The sequence below is a fragment of the Molothrus aeneus genome, chromosome 6 (assembly GCF_037042795.1).
Source record: "Molothrus aeneus isolate 106 chromosome 6, BPBGC_Maene_1.0, whole genome shotgun sequence".
NCBI classification, from domain to species: domain Eukaryota; kingdom Metazoa; phylum Chordata; class Aves; order Passeriformes; family Icteridae; genus Molothrus; species Molothrus aeneus.
In genome coordinates, this window is record NC_089651.1 from 41,956,355 (window position 1) to 41,973,752 (window position 17,398).

General features: G+C 39.1%; 1 protein-coding gene across 5 annotated transcripts in view; it reads left to right on the top strand.

Moving 5' to 3' along the window:
- The window catches only part of NRXN3 (neurexin 3), a 968,325-nt gene that overhangs the window by 412,810 nt on the left and 538,117 nt on the right, over nt 1-17,398 (top strand). For all 5 annotated transcript variants that reach the window (XM_066552373.1, XM_066552369.1, XM_066552370.1 and 2 more), the window contains one exon: nt 11,905-12,024. In XM_066552373.1, coding sequence (XP_066408470.1) covers nt 11,905-12,024 — 120 coding nt within the window. The remainder of the gene's footprint in view (nt 1-11,904; nt 12,025-17,398) is intronic.

The following is a 17,398-nucleotide window of genomic DNA, read 5'->3' on the forward strand; positions in this document are numbered from 1 at the left end:
ATACAACTAGAGATTTATTTTTATTTCTTTAAAAAATTTTCCTGCTATTTTAAATGTGATGCACAAGGACTGATAAACCTTAATTGTAACCAAGATGGCTGATGAAGATGCACATGAATCAGCTGAGCTCAGGGTCCATCAAGTCACCACTTTCCTTCCTTGTGTTCAGCTTGTGGTTTGTACACTGATGTTGCTGTCAGAGCGCTGGCCTTTTTAAAGTGATCATTAACTTTTCCCTGTCTTGGGAACCAAAAGAAGATCCCCAAATGCTGATGGTACCTTTCCAGGAGTAAGTCTACTTCTTGTGGGAAGAGATCTGCTTTGTTTCTCTTTTCTCTTTCTCCTGGTATGTTGCTGCTTTAGGATGACTCCTTACAATCAATTAGCTGGTGTACTCCTATCTAATTTTAACAATATTAGGATTACATGTAGATGTTATGAGAAGCATAGAGGATTTTTGTGAAGCTATACATATGAAATGGAGTGACTCAAGAGGTATGGCATCCCTTTGAGAAGAGGGATGGCATCAGTTTGGATCTGACACTGTTTGCTGTTGGGAGCACTGAGGACAGAGAGATTTGGATATGTTTAAAGTTATGTGCTTAACTTTATAATTCCCTCTTCTTCTCCCAGGGCATATTTTTCCTTTACATGCTCCTTAGCTGACATGAAAGCTGTGACTTTTAAAATCTGAATTTCAAAGGAGTTCTCGATATTTGCCTCAGATGTCATCTTTATCTGTAAATCCTCAACTATCTTTGAGTCTGCACATCTGATCCCTCAGCTTTCCAGAAGCCTGTGATCCTTCCTTGATAGCTCCTTAAGCTAAATAAGGAGGCTCTTGCCTGTAGGTCTACATACCACTTGTCTTTCGCATCTGGGTTTCTCAGTTTAAGTAGAAAGGAAGCAGTCAGTGCAATCAGGAGACTGAAGATTGGTGGTGTCTGTAAAGCACCTGAGGAAGATTTTCATCAGTGGATACTGATCTTGTTACTATCACTGAGGTGGGTTTCTGCTAGCAGGGTCCCAGTTCTTTTGGAAGAATGCGCTATGACTAGTGCTAAAAGGTTTTTGGAAATAGAAGGGTTAAGTGTCATTAAAAAAATTATTTGCAGCTAGACAAGAGAGTCCAAGGTTTTGCTGGCAACACAACTCTTTCCACATTCTGCCTCTAAAAAATTTGAGATTGCTTTAGTGTTGTAGTGACCTGGATAAATAAAGAATTCTACAAATACTGAGAAGAAAATCAAAAGCTTAGAGGATGGCAGCTCTTAACTTGCAGTTCAAGAAGAGAAAGGATAAGGGGGCATTTGGAGAGAGTCTTCTATGTCTCTACCCCTTGTATAGGTAGATTCAGTAGAACTTCCCCATGAAGTGTTTTTATTGGATTGCACTTGTTTTCTGCTATGTAACCTGGAAACGTGGTTTATCTAAATAGGTAAAAAACATACCAATGCTGTAGTTAGTAAATATCAGGAAAAATTTCAGTCACGATAGTGTCATCTGTGTTGCTATATGGTCACTGTCTTGTGCTAACCATTCCTATTTAAGAAATGAGAGAATACTCAATGACTCTTCAAAAAGTAACAGCAGCTGAGGTCTCTATTCTGTTCCCTATGAAAGCCACTCTTTGAGGTGGGTAAGCTTTTAAATGCCTTTAGCATTAAACACTCCAGTCTGCTCTCCTGATCCCTCAGCTTTCCAGAAGCATTTGATCCTTCCTCAATAGCTCCTTAAGTGAAATAAAAAGACTCTTCCATATTAGGTCCAAGTTCCACTTACCATCCTTCTCTCAGTAGTTTCTCACTTCAGGCAGGGAGGACCAATATGCATTACTAGTGATGCACACATAGCTTGCCTTATCTGAAATATCTGAACACCAAGGATCTCCACTTGCAAATTTTGGTTGCTGTTTGTTCTTATTAATAGTATGATTTCTATGCCCTTTGATGTTCCCCCCATCAATATACCTGGGGTTCCCAGTAGGCTTTTACATATGGGTTAATATGCAAGTTAAAAAACTCCAAAGATCATAAAAAAGAGTGACACCCTTCAGAATGGAGGTAGTAAAAAGAGAGCTAAAGGGCATATGCAGTGTTTTGTACGCCCTGCGGAAGACTGGAATCCTGCTGGCTCTGTGATCTGTTAGACATAATTTCTGTGATGCTGTTATTGCTCTTAGAGGGCGGGTGAAGCTAGTTCATGTCATACTCCTAGGAGCAATGAAGGTGTAACTCTGTGTGCCTTTGTAACACCTCAGGTCCCCAGGGAAAGGTACTTTAATTGAGAGAATTGTTTAGGCTCTTTGAACATGTGATGATGTTGTTCTTTGCCCTCCATATCTGGATAAAGACGTGTTAGTACCAGGACTGGCTTCTGTTCTAATGCTATGCTGTTGGTGAGGACTGTGCAGTATGTTCTAAAGATCATTAAAAAAAACAAAAAAACCTTTAATACAATATTTGGGACTGGAGCTTCGAGGAGCTTTTTGTTTCTCTGACTCAGCTTTGTTTCTCTGTTCAACTGCTACATGTGCCTTTGGGAAGAGGAGACCCTTTCTTTGGTATTATTTTCTGTGTTCTGAAAGAGGGGGACAAAGATGCTATCCTGTTGTTAGGAAATGTTCTCAGATCCTTTTCTGAAAGACACATGTGCAATTACCATAAGATGCTGTATTGCCATGTACTGTTTGATTTATCCATCTTCCTGATCTCCTTGCTTTGCAGATTTAGATGAGAAGTTGCTACTATAATGCTTTTAAAAGGCACAAAACCTCCCCTCTACATTAGGAATCATATAATTCCAAAATTCAAATAATCTTTTCAAATTAAGTAATAGAGGTAATTAGAACATGGAAACACTCACTAAATGTTATTAAATGATAGGAGCTTTTCCAGCCTGCTCCTTCCCGTTACTTAGTAACATAGCAAAAGCAAAGACCTTTGAGAAGGGGTGTGAGGGAAAGGGGTCAATTCTTGGTTTAAATACTCATACATTTGATGCATAATTTTCCCCTCTGCTTGGTTTGAATCTCATCCAGGCACTTAACAGTCAAATTATTTCATTGCTGCTATATGTGTCTCTGTATAATGAATATGGCTCACTCCAGTTGTCTCAGCTTCATCACTAGTATCTTTTTCTCACTATCATCATGATAAATTCACTTGCTTTGTAGCATTTATGGAGACATTTGAAACTAAACAGGAAGAGAAACTTTAGTAGTCTTACTGTTGGTAACATATTCTATCTATGCTTCCAGTAAGGTACATCAGTGGGATTAGTGTGAAGCTGTTTGGGTTTGGTATCTCTATTATTGTATCTACACAGGAATAAAGAGAAGAATTAAATCTCCAGCTTTTTCACTCCTGCATCTTACTTTGATTTTACTGCATCACTGGAAAGCTAATAAAATGTAAAGCTTCCTTTAAATAGAATGTCTTCTCCTCTTTATTACTGTTGTGGTGTGCTAAAGTCTATGCATAATTGTTGCTATAATGGTTACTTTAAAACTCTCACGGTAAAACTTCATGAGGTTCTGCATATTTGTAATTTCTGCATATACTCATTTCTTGGATGGCAAATTACACCCATTAAGCAAATATACCTGAAATCAATGGGTAGTTGCTATTATGGAAGCAAAACTGGGTTGAAGTTCTAGAGTTATTTTATTAATTGCTAGGGTGGAGTCATCTTCAAAGCAAAATATATCAGCGGGTGAAACTCTGGAAAGCAGCATAGAGTACTGTAACTCCTTTGTTCTCACGTAGCACTGTCTGAGCAGCAGCTTCAGTGAATGTGGCTTCCCTCTAGTGGTGCTCCCTGCGGTGGATGCTGCTCCTGTGATTGCCTGATGCCCCAGTTACACCAGGAGTAGTCTTGAGCTTTGCTCTGTGAAAATTTCATATGTACAAGTAATTCCTTAGGCAAGTTGTAGATGAGTGACAATATAGCAGCTTCTATATTCCTTGGTATAGCAACACTGAAGCTTTTGTTGCCCTGATCTGTTAGGGACAGCAGTTTAAGGCGTGAGGCAAATGTGAAGTGATTCATATGACAGCCTTATCTGAAAACAAACATAGAGTCAGTGCGACTGAAATCACTTTGAAGTTAGTTTAATTAAACTCTTGTAATTCTTAATTTTAAAAGCATGAATACTTGAGGGTATTTTACATGCTTCCGTGTCCCTTTTTGACCTCCTCCCTGATTGTAAATATAAAATAAAATCCCTTTCTTTAAAAGTGGAAAAAACTCACTCAATAAAAATGGGAAACGATCTAGTACCATTAAAAATTAAGATTATCTTGAATAGATAATAATTCTTAATTTTTTTTAAACAGTGGAATTTTTTTTTCATTTAGCTTGAAGTTGAAATATTTTGGATGTTTTCTAAGTCAGAATAAAATTATTTTTGGATGAGATGAAATTTCCTTTCATTAAAATTTCTATTTAAACCCTTTTGAGGGGATCAGGTTTCTATTAAGATGAACACTTTTCTGTTAAAAAATTATTTTGCATTTGATATACAATGTAGTGTCTAAGGCATTAAATTCAGCAGCAGTGAAACTGAAGTAAACAAGGAGCATAACCTACTACCTTTGATGGAAAAACCTCCATATAAATACAGTTGTGCCATGTGTGACCTGTATGATATATGCAATCAAATTATCTCCCTGTTCTTAATCACAAGTTATAGTCATGTCATCTGAAAGACATGCAACTTAATTTCTGCATTAAGTTTTGTTTCAGAGCCTTATGAAAAAGCTGCAGCTGTGTTGAATGCTGCCTGAATCTGTGCTGAACCCTATTACAGATATTGGCCAGGGTGTCTGCAGTGAAAATCACAGTTATTCAGTATGGTGATATATGTATTTATAGCAAAAGCAAGGAACTATGTTGTGCTTTGTTGGGATTGGTTTTGGTTGGCTTTTTTTTATTTTTTAATAAGGGGTTTAAAAAATTAAAATAGATTGTATACAAAATAATTACCTAGCTTAATTTTTTCATGTTTATATGGAGATGGGGGGGTATGTTTGAGAGATCTAGTAGGGTGGTCTTGCTAGTTTTCAGTTAGTTGCTGAGCTAATTCCCTGCACTTGGTTAGTCTCAGTGTTTCAGGGAATTCTCACTTGCACTTGTGAGGCTAATTGACTCTGTGGATGTTTAAAGGGCTTTGTGTATATGCTTTTTACTGCTGAATGGATGTCAATAATTAAATTTTGCTTCTGGGTAGGCTGATGTAAATCATCTCAACTTTATTGACTTTTCACAGTAAAGCCACTGTGTAAAGCTGTAAACATAAAAGTTTTTAGCATGCCTCACAGGAAGGTTGCTTCTTAAGTGCATGCTATGTTTGTTTAAACCTGTGGGGTAGTACATGGACATGATCCTGCTCCTTGAGGAAATGGAAAGACTGCTGCAGGTAAGGTCCTCAGTGGAGATACTGAATTATCTGTAGGGGGTGTGCAACTGCTTATTCCCTGTTGGCAGCCAACATTTTCTTGAAAAGAGGAATTCTAAAGCCTGTATATGAGCAAAACAAGTGTGTGTGTATGAGAATATAGGTTGATTTGACTGGGTTATCTAGATAAATGTCTGCAAGGTACAGTCTGGGGTTGCCACTTGTTTCTTAGCAATTAACAATGCTCCTGGTGTTGAAAAGCAAATCCTGGTCAAAGAAAAGAATGTCCTAAAACACTTTGTCCATACTAGTGCTGCCTGAAAGAAACAACAAAATTTACACTAGTGGTTTATATTTAACCAAGATTGAGAATTACTGAAGATTTTCAGAGCAGCTGCCAGGTCTGCTTTTGAGCCATTCTTGTGTTTTGATATTTGACCTATGCTTTGTATGAACTTAGTGCACTTCAGGAAGCCACAAAGGTGTGTGAAAAATTGCCAGCATCTTTGTCCTTGCACCCATTTCTTCCTTTTTTGAGGTCTTGTGATTCATTGACATGTTTCACAATCTCTGTGCACACATTTTATACAGCAAACCACAACTTCTCAGGTCGTTATTTAAAGGTGGAAGTAAAAACAGCCAATGCCCCTCCTCCATCACAAATGGAAAAAAAGGGGGGGCAGGGTGGCAAAGAAACTTCCCCTTCCCAGCCCCTCCTTTCTTTGGAATGCTAATGGCATTCTGACAGGATGTTTCCCCTGTATAAAAGAGACACAAAGATTCCTCTTTCTACTGAAAAAATCTGAGGTGATAGCTAAGGATTTTAGTGAAAAATTAAAAGCAGAGAAAACCTTATCATTACCGAGGGTTTTCTTTGAAAAGCGTTAGTATCACCTTGGAATTATTTATCATTGTAGTTGTACTGAGGGAAGCACCTTGTCCATTCTCACCAATATGGCAGTGTCCCTTCTGTTCAGCTCTTGTGGTGCTCTGCAGACTTCAGTGTTCCACTTCTGTAGAGTTGGATTGGATATGCAATGATAAAGATAGCCTGGTTTCATGCAAGCCATTTTAATCTTATAAATGGATCAGATTATGACAGCCTGCACCAAAGTAAAAGCACACTTTGATCCACCTGTGAGAAACTGCAGAGGGGATTAACCCTCTTTCTACTTTGTCTCACAGAGGAAATCTCCATGTGCTGTTAGCCACTGAGGGTGAATAAGAAATGCATTTTTAGAGGTATTGTCAAAACTGCATTCCTCTGACCAGTTGTTTGTTCTGAACCAAGTGAGTTCTAGGGGAGCACATGGAAAGCAACTCAGGGTTTTAGAAGTCATGATCTCTTTTTAAATCTTTATACCTTGGCATGTGTTTTCTTGGCACTTTTATGTAGGTTATTTGAGCCAAGCTATTAATTAGCAGCAGTGCACCTTTGATACAGAGGTTATGTTTGGGACACTCTGGGCAGATTGGATGGAGTTCTTCCATGTTTGAAAGCATATACTAATTTTTTTTGTATGAACAGTATGCCTAAAAGTTTGAGTAGATGTTGAAGGATTCATTTGAGAATGAGGAGGAGTCACTGTGGCTGAATCAAGTAATATTGGCTCAAGAAGCCTGAACTGCAGCTGAAGTCCACAATTTGGGGATGGCTGAGAGACAGGTATTTTTGCTTCTGATTAAGTAGTATTTGCTACTGCAAAGCATAAAGGGACTATTCACTAGCCTGCCTCATTTGGGGTGGAAAATGAAACATGGTGATAAATGCCATATGATACACAGACCCTCAGACAGGATTAGGAAAGGGGATGGAATGACCAAGATGATCAGAGACACCAACAGGAGTGAGGATCTGTCAGCTTAACTATTATATTGTTGCAGCAGTAAAAACTTTCTTGTTCTGTTTACTGTTATGTTGTCCTTTACTCTTTTCATGCATAAAAAGACAAAGATTGTTGAAATTACCTAATGCCCAGTGGCCCAAAGTATTACAAATAGAAAATGTTTCCAGGTGAGCCGTTCATTGCTGCAAGAGTTACTTGTTTGCCTTTTCTTGTCTTTTATCGTTAAAGATTGTTATACAAAGGGAACATACAAACCTCTAGATTTCTTTCTCTGTCCATTTGATCTTCTGTTTTGCTTCCTCATATGTTTGTTGTCCTTTCTGAAGGATGATGTAGGTGCAGATAGCTTGAAAGGAGGAAAACCCATAAAACTGCAAAACATAAGACTACAGAAATGCCTGTCAGGAGATTGTTCTTAGGGACAGCGATATGGTGCAGGAACACGTGGCTCATTTCCTTTCTATTCTCCCCAGCATAAGCAACTGTTGGATTAGGAATCTTCAAGGCCTTGTTTAAAAATTGATCACACATAAATGTCTGTATAGTAATGGCACATGTAGTAATCATGCTCAATGAAATGAATTTTTGTATCCAGATGTGAAAGTCCCTGCATACACAGTTCTTGGACCTACTTAGAATTCAATGGAAGCTTATACAAAGAACAGCAATTTATTTGCATGCTCTCCATTGAAAAATGGGACACAATTTTGCTGGTTTTCAGGTCAGCCCTCTACTGCATAAATGTCTTGAAAACATTTGAAAATAAGCCAGTTTGAATAGAGTAATATAACGTTTGTTTAATGCTTTCTTTAAAGATCAGACATGTTTGGTTTGAAAAACTTGTCTGAATGCTCTTAAGCATGCTTAAGTATTGAATTTTTGTATATAGTGTTATCTGGGTAACCCTACTAAAAGAAGCCAATGCCTATTTTTGCAAAAGAGAGGGTGGTAAGTGAACAAAAGTATTAAAACTTTTTTTTTTTGTTTCTACTGATCAAATATTAAATTGGCTGATGAAGACATGAACTTAAATAATAAAGTAATTAATATCTGCAGTGCTTAATTTTCAAATTTTTAGCCCAAGCTATTAACCAATTGCTTCTAAGTAGATGTCACGGTTTGACACTGGCACAATGCCAGTGCCTCCATGAGAATACTCTCTCCCTGGTTTCTGCTGTGAGATATGACCAGGAAGAAGCAAAGCAGGCTCCCAGTTAGGAAAAAAAAATAATCATTAACTAAACTACAAGGAAAAGGGAGAAAAAAAAAGAAATACACAAGGAAAATGAAAACTTCACAAATACATCTCCTCCTCCTCCCCACCAAATTCCCAATACAATACATCCCCCAAATCCTGACTCTTGGTCCGGCACCACCCTTCAGAATACTCAATCCTCAGTTCATCAAGAGGAGAAGGAGTCCTTCTTGTGCCAATGGTGACCACTTCCTTTCATGTCCAGCACTCTCACCACTGAACACGGACCAGAGCTGCTTCTAGGGTCGACTTTTAAGGATGCTTCATCCCACTCCAAAAAGGCACAGTCTCAACTTTGGGACATCTTTTTCACCCCCTGGGGCCGAGGGGTACCCACACCGAACCCTCTTGGTTCTGAGGCATTGCCTCCCCCTAGATGCAATCCCAGTATCACAAGGAACGTGGTTCTGTCCATGGCTACACAAAAAGAGTCCAGCAAAAGCCACTCCATCATCTTTTCCCACTAAGATTCTTCTCTATTCTTCCAACATCTCTCACTTGCCCAAACCTCTCTCACACTTCCCCACTTCCTTCTTCATCTTCCTCTCTATCTCTCTTCTAGGAGAGGTAAATGTTCTGTATAGTTTTCATTGTCCGAAAAGGGGTTAAAAGCTCCTACAAGTGGCCGGCTGCAGGCTGCACCCCCCGCCTTCTTCTCCGTCCCAGCCGTGCTGCCGGCACAGGCCCGTGTTTATCAAGCTTCAAGGTTACAGTCTCGGGCACCGTCTCTCTCTCTCTCTCTGTCTCTCTGTCTCTCTCTCTCTCTCTGTCTCCCGTGGGTGGCTGCCTGATGGCTCCCGGTGTCTCCCTCTCTCTCTCTCTTCCACCCTTCCACCCCCGGGCTCAGGCCTACCTCTCTCGGCCACATGGCTTTTCCCTCCCCCCACCCAGCTGGCAGCTGGGCCGAGGGAGAGACCCGAACTCTTTCCTGCCGGAAACCCAAGAGAATATCCCAGGGCAGAGCCCTGCTTTTAACCCCGTGTTCTCAGAGGCGGATCCAATGTCCCAATGGCCACATTAGGTGCCAATAGTAAAATCTGAGCACCAATTGGCCTGACCACAGCATCCCAGAAAACATATTTCCTGTCAAACCACCACAGTAGACAACCTTATTCATTTGGAAAATGTGGGAATGCTGCAATTTTCTATTTATTTATTTGTGAATTGGTTAAGCTACATTTTCTTAGAATATATTCATATAACTTCTGTTGGTGTCGCAGTTTTGTTTTGAAAGTGTTACAGTGGCCATCAAGACAAGCCAAAGCCTAGACTGTTTTAGTTGATCCCTGTTTTGTCAGGCTAGGGTTGAAAAATGAGGACTAGAAGAACAGCAACTGAGTTACTCAACCATGCTGAACACAGAGCTCTTGGATAGAAAGCATTGCATTGTCAATGAGCAGACTCCAGCACACCTGACTATTTATTTCTCTTGGCTGAGCCCTCCAGAGCTCTAAGGGGTATGTGGAAAAAATTGTGTTTTTTAGAAAGCACTTGCCATCCCTTCCCCCTTTCCCCTGCTTCCAGATGGCATTATATAAACACACAGTTCCAGGTGACTTCCTTCATCTTCCTACCTGGGAAGTGGCTGTGTAGAACTATAGTAACTGATGGTGTATATTTTGATGAAGACAATAATTTTGCTGTCTATCCAGAGAGACCTATAATTTTGTGAATTATGCTTTGGGATAAAATGTACTTACTGATGTAAATCTAGCATAACTTTCTTGGACTCTTCTTTTTCTTGTCTAGTGCCAAAAAACTTAAACTTTATGGCCATGATTTAGCTGCCTTGTTTAGCTGGATGTACATGTGTGGTATGTGACTTTGGCACATGGATGAGGGACAGCAGAAGTTATGGGTTTCTCCTGCTAAGTAAATATTCTCTGTAACTTCAATATGTGACTCCCCATCCTTTTAATCCAAGAATGACACTTATCTTTCAGGACACTAGAAAAACATTTTTTTCATCTTAGTTTATGGTAAAATTGGCTGGCAATGGTCTTTATTTGAAAAAAGTATTAATCTCTTTTTTTATTAGCATGAACTGCATGATTTTTTCAAAAAGAGTAATGGAACTTTTATTTTGCGTTGGTCTTCTTCTGAAGAATTCCTGTACTACAGATAGATTCCTAGCTGAATGAGACACCACCTTCTTTGCCCATGTTCCTTCTTTGGTGAGAAGAAATTACAGTAATGCTACTCATTAGGCACTGTGCATCCTGGGGCTGTGGACTATCTGACATGAGTTTTACCAGTGCAGTATGATGAGCTGTAGCAGTGCCTCCTTTTCCCTATCCTACCTCTGTTAATATGTTCAATATCTCTCATTGGGTTTTTTTTCTTGGGCTTCCCTTTTGCCAGTTTGGGCAGTGGGTCCAGACCAATGTGCAACAAGTTTGGCTATGCTAATTCTACATTTTCTGGTATACTTGGATCAAAACCCTCCACTTTAATACTATACTGAAATGAGGATAGATGCTTTTAATTTAGCACACACCATTATTCAATTTTACTTGCCATTTGACAGGAGTGAGATGTTCCGGTCCTGTAATCTGAACAATTAATTTTTTAAGTAATTGCCTGTCAACTGTGATGGGTGAGCAAAACTAGACAAATATGGGTAGCACTAGTGCTGTTTCCCCAGGAGCATTGTTTGCAAGGGCAACTATGGCATAACCTTTTGGAGAAGACGGGGCTCCTCTTTCTCTTTTGACTGCAATCCAAGGGGTGAAGTAAGCACCTCAAACCTAGGCTGCTTTGCCAAAGAACTTAAAGCAATCAGCAAGGTTGGTGAATGGTTTTCTTTGAAATTCTAACTTTTTAAAAAAATTATTTATAAAGGTGGGGTATGAAGTTCTTTGAGGGTTTTTTTATTGCTGTCTTGGGGGGTTTCTGGAGTTTTTGTTTTTAGTTTGTTTTTTTTTTGAGACTGAAACCAACCTGGTGTTTGATACTGAAGTGTTGAAAGACCAGTGTGTTTAACTTTGAAAAGAATCCCAAGTACCTTGGGGATGTTGTAAATCCAGATTCTTAGGAGAGCAAAATGCCACTGTAATGGATCCCTTTTGAGACATTTCAGTCATCAATTTGTTTTCCTATTACTGTAGTGTGCTGTGCAGTGTGATGTTTGGAAATTAGTACCACAGCACAAGAGAGATTTCTACCCATTTTTAATGTGTGTGACTTTAGGGCTCTGTGGAGGGAGGCACCTGACTGAGTGGAAGGGTTTGCGATTCCCTGAGCTGGGAATGTGTAGGTGTGAGGGTTGATTTGAGGCTGTCATATACCTGTACACTCTACTGGTCTGTATCACACCAAGTTGATTTTCATGACTTTTCCCACTGAGAAAGTACTAAAGCAATTGTGGGTCTGGCTTTAACTGCTGCACCTATCACCCTTCCCAGGCAAGGGACCTGAAACTCTTTATGCTGGGCAGAAACTCAATGACAATGAGTGGCACACTGTCCGGGTGGTGCGGCGAGGAAAGAGCCTCAAGCTGATCGTGGATGATGATGTTGCTGAGGGTAAGTGTGATGCATCAGTGTTTTTTGATCACTGTGTCTCTGTTGCTAGTCTTTGCCATTATGCTCCTTCTCCCTGTTCTTCTGGGTATCTCTCCCCCCACCCCTTCCTGTTAGCACTCATGTATTATTTAGTGTTACAATGTTGAAAATGAATGTTCAGGTCTGAGAGACTCAGCCAGCACCAGAAACTTCTGTGACAACTGTAATGACCTGAGATATGGGTTTAGGAGACAGATAAGCTTGTACTTATCTCAGACTGTAGAGGGTTCAGCAGAACTTTCTCTTGGTCCAGGTAGACTGAACACACTCCATTCCTGAGTTGCACGTGTGATGGTTTCCAATGCTGTGGAATCAAGACCAAGGCTCTCTGGACTGTTCCTCTGCACAAACTTTTCCTTGATGATAAACCTGCATGAAGTACATGTGTTACAGAGCACAGATTTATGTCTCTGCTGCTCATTTTTAGTTTTTCTTCCATTTTTAAAATTTTTATTTTATATTTTGTAGTTTGGGCATTATAGGTTATTTCCTTTATGTTTTTTTAGTTTCCCAAGTTCTTGTGTGCATGGTTCAGAGCCATCCAGAAGAAAAAGCAAGCAAAGATGTTTATTCTCAGCTTTGGTTTAGAGTTTAGGGAGGATCCTGACTCGGCAAAGTGTGTCAGTCCTTTTTTTAAAATTATTTTATTTTTTAAATTATTTTCTGAATTTTCAGACAGCTTTTTGAGCTCCTACTTCTTGTTGCAGAGAAATGTAGTTGAAGGGAGGAAAGAAAAGATCAGTCAGGAAAGTTGGTGTGTCCCAGGTTAAGATTTGCATTGAAATGATCAAAGTACTCCAGATTGATCCTTTTTTAATTGCAGAATTTTAAGAGATTATACTTTTCAGGTCCATTTCCCCATGACTGCAAGAGCCAGAATCCTATTTTTCTTTTCTTTTGAAGATCTAAAATTCTCATATTTGTCTATAACATTAGGAACTGGGCTTTTGAGAAAAACATCAGCCTTTTGGAGGCTGATGATAAAACAACACCAACAAACAACAAAAACTAAAACAAAAACCCAAACCAAAACAAAACTGGGAACCCTGGATGCAAAACTGATGCAGGTATAATTGTTAGTTTACACCCATGCTGGTTTGCCAAAAAGCTGAAATCCTCTTATCTGAGTAGCTTCGACTCAGAATGCAACTAGGAGTAATGGCTGCCACATAGTGCTGGAACACTGTAACCTATCTCTGAAAAAAACTATTTTTCTTCTGTATGAATGTGAATTATTTTAAATATTGTGGTAATTTAGATAAATTGAAAAGCCAGGAGTCAGAAATCTGAAATATGCTCAAAGAAGTTGGCTTACAGGAAAATGGTTTGAAATAAGTTTTCTCTCTGAAGTAAATATGTACAGTCCTATATAGGCTGTGATTTTGCAGGAGAGAACAAGGAACATGCAAGAAAAATAATTCCCTCTCCTCGTTGAAATTCAGCCTTGGTAGTGGCTTGATCAAAATTAGCTCATAGGAAAAATGAATTTTATTTAGTCAGGAACTTAAAAGAAACGCTTCATCCCGATTACTTCTAAATTTGAGAACAATTCTTCTGGATGTGCTTTTTTAGGAAGCACCACGGGGTGGCACTCTCTGCATTACCGAACCGATCCCCCAAAGCCATCTGTTCTTTAAGTCTTTTTCACGAAGCTGAGTTTATAAATAATAATGATAGAATCCTGTACTAAAATAGGATACGCATATGTACATGTATATGAATTACATAATTAAAGATGCATTACAGCTAAAAATATCTGTTAAAAGAATGCCATCATGGCAAAGTCAGAAGTCAGAAAAGCCAGAGTTAAGATTTTTTGTGCAATCTGCATCCCACTTCCTTGGGCAGATGATAACAGTCTTCAGTGGTGTGGTCACATAGATTTTTCCACAGGATTCTTGCTGTCTTAAGCATAGATCAGAAATCTAAATTAGGCCCCCAGTAAAAATAAACAGCCTATCTGATTTCTGTTTTCTTATTGCTTGTTTGGAACAATGCACACCAGCTGAATTTTGCTCTAAATTTAGATTATTTTTTTAAAATTTTAAAGTTTTTTTATTTTGTGTGTGTGTGTTTTAGGCTACTCATCAACATGTTTATACAGAACTAAAAAGCTTTACTGGATTTATTCCCATGTCCATGTTACGTGAAGTGAGTGGGCATCTTTTTCCCATTTTACAGGTTTGGGAACAGCCAGATTATAGTTGGATGTATTTGGTACAAAATTGCTGTGTTCTTTTAGTAATTTCCATCAGAAAGATTCAGCATGTCTGTAAATTAGTTGAACCCTGCCCCTTGGGGAATTAGATGTAGACAATTAATGACCACCTATGAAAAATTTGTAATGAAGTGTCTGACTTGGTTTCCTGTAGAGCATCCAAGGCAGAGACAGAATCCAATTTTGGACAGCATTTTACTGTTTAATGCAAAGGTTCACAAAACCTTTGTCCCAGATTCCTCCTGACCTCAGAACAGATGTCAGAACATCAGTGGTAAATGAGACACAAATACAGCAGATATATTCCTCTCTATGGCATCTTCCTAGCACCCAAATACCACAGTGGAGGCTGGAATTTTTTCTGTCTGCTACCACTTGAAATAGAGAGCTTCTGATTGCTGTAGTAGGTACAGTACTCTATAGAGCACAGTGGGGAACTAGAGGTGAACTCTGCAGGTGGGGCTGATAGCTAATGAGATCAGAAAATCCTGGATTCCACTCCATGACTTCCTGGGCAATTACATCTCTGTCCTGATTCTGATCTTGTATTGCCATGTCCTTTGCAGCTTTTCACTGAACTACTCCTGACTTTCTACAGTACTGCCTCTAGCACTATTTTTTTTTTATTAACCCAGCTCCAGTTTTCTCATTTTTCACCTTTTCTAAGATTCTGGTCTCACTTTCTCCAAACTCCCTCACTCCATTTTTAATGCCTCCTATATTTGGGCTCCCTGTCCCAGTGTACTCCGGATTCCCCAGTCTTAGCTTTTTTCCCCTACTCAGGCCACAATTGCCTTATATTTTTTTAAGTGTAAAAGAAAAAGGCAGGAGTTTTCTTGCCTTTGAGAACTGACATCTCTTAATTTTATTCTTCTAATTTTTTGAAGTAAAAAAAAAACAGGCTTTTTTTTTAAGTGACTTTTATAATTTTAAGAAAATACACTTCTGGTTTGGAAAAATCATAAAATTTATAACACTGAAATCGAAACTCTAAGAATCACAGTAGTGGAAGTGAGAAAGCTGTCTAAACAAATTTCCCCATGTACAGTTTCAATTTCTGGAAACTTCAATTTTTCAAACTAAAATAATATTATTTCTGGTAAAGAACTGTTTCTGACACTTGAATTTTTAAATAGTCAGAAATTTATGACTCCCTTCAGCTGCTTCTAAGTTTGATCAGCTGTGTCTGCTTGGATTGAAGTTTTCCATGGTCTTTGTATAATTGTATAGATATTTAGATCCACTGGTAAAATTTGGAATAAGTGAAAAAGGTGAATTGGTTTATATAATATTTTTTCTTCATATTTGAAGTAGATAGCTGAAAAAAAATTCTAATAACAATTGTGCTTGCTTGCTGTCTTTGAATAAAACTTGTTCACATTTGGACCAAGTAAAAATTGAAAACCTGCAGTTTGTACATGACTGTGAGAAGTGAGTTAGAAATATTTCAGAGTTTCCAGAATGTCTAAGCAAGAAAATGACCATCAGTTCATGTAAACTGACTCTATACATTACAAGCCAGGATGTATCATCCAGGTGTCTTTATAAGTGTATTCAGGTTTTGTTCTATCCCCAACAGAGAAAAAAAAGTCAAAGTCACAACTCGTAGGAAAAGTCTTGAAAGGACGACTGGTTTTTTGTTGGTCTATTTTTTTTTTTTTTTGTCTTTTAATGCCTGGAAGTTCTTATGGTGAGAAATGTTAGGAGACTTCAGGAGACAGCACAGATAATGAGAAACCTTTCAGCCCAAGTTGATGTAACCTAGGGGAATTGGAGGAGTTTGTTCTGTGTTCAGCTATGGTGATTAGTATGATTCCTAGATATAACCCCAATGACTGACAAATATCTCTTGCAGTGACTGATTGAGAGTTGTGTAGATATGCTTGCAGTGACTAGTTGAGAATTGTGTAGATATATATGCTTGCTGACCAGCAGATGCAGTTAAGTCAGATACTGTTGCTAAATTTTGTCTGTCTGTAGTACAGTGGAAATATTTATTCTGGTCTTTATCCAGTTGTCAAATTTCACAAAGTTAGTGTGAATTTAAATATCTTTGTTCCCTCTGGATTTTAAACCTGGTGAATTTTACCAGCATGTTAAAATGTTATGAGAGGGACCAACAGGTGGTGTGGCTGTATTCTTTGGAAAATCTGCTAAAAGAGAGGACTGTGCACTGATTATAATCATGGACAAAACACACTTGACTTGGAGACAATTAATTTAATTTACTGCCAATTGAAAATAGAGTTGAATGGTGAGAAACAAAGACAAGAAAGTAGAACAGTGTCTGCCACCCTGTTTTATTGGATTTGCTCCTCCCTGCCTCTCCCACCTGCCCCCACTAGGCAGAGAAGGGGATTGGGGAATGGTGGCTGTGCTCAGCCTGTAACAGATCCTCTCTGATGCTCCTTCCTTCTCACACTTCTGTCCTGCTCCAGAGTGGGTCCTAGCCATGGAATGCAGTCCTTCATGAAGTGCTCCAGCATGGGTGGTCTCCATGGGCTTTCTCCAGTGTAGGCTTTCCAGGGGCTGCAGTTCCTTCAGCAAATATCCACCTGCACTAGCACAAGAGTCCTCTATGAGTTGCAGTGTAATTGTCTGCAACACTGTAATCTTCTTTGTGGATGATGGATAATTTCTACTCTGGCACCTGGAATGCCTCCTCCCCCCTCTTTTCAATCCTTGATGTTTATAGGGGTTTGAGTTGGTTTGTTTTTGTTTTTTTTCCCCCCTTTGTTTCTTGTGAGTAGCATTATGTCCTTTCTTACACATTTTTTCCCAGGTACCGCCATCTTGTCCAAGGGGCTCAGCTGTGCCCTGTGGTGGATGGGTTGTAGCCATTTGGAACTGGCCATTTCAGGCACGTGGTAGCCCCAGCCTTTCCTCACTAAGGCTGCAGCTACCCCCCAGCCAACACCACGCTCCATAAACCCAATGAGAACTGCAGAAAATTTCGTGAGAGAAAAAATAATGGCCTACATGTAGCAGAATTTAAATAGTAGTTGTACAGTGAACGGTAGGAAAACAACTAAATTCTTAGTATTTCATTCATTCGTTTTTACTAAGTGGATCAAGGCTCACGTACAAAAACACTGTGCACATGTGACCAAATAGCGA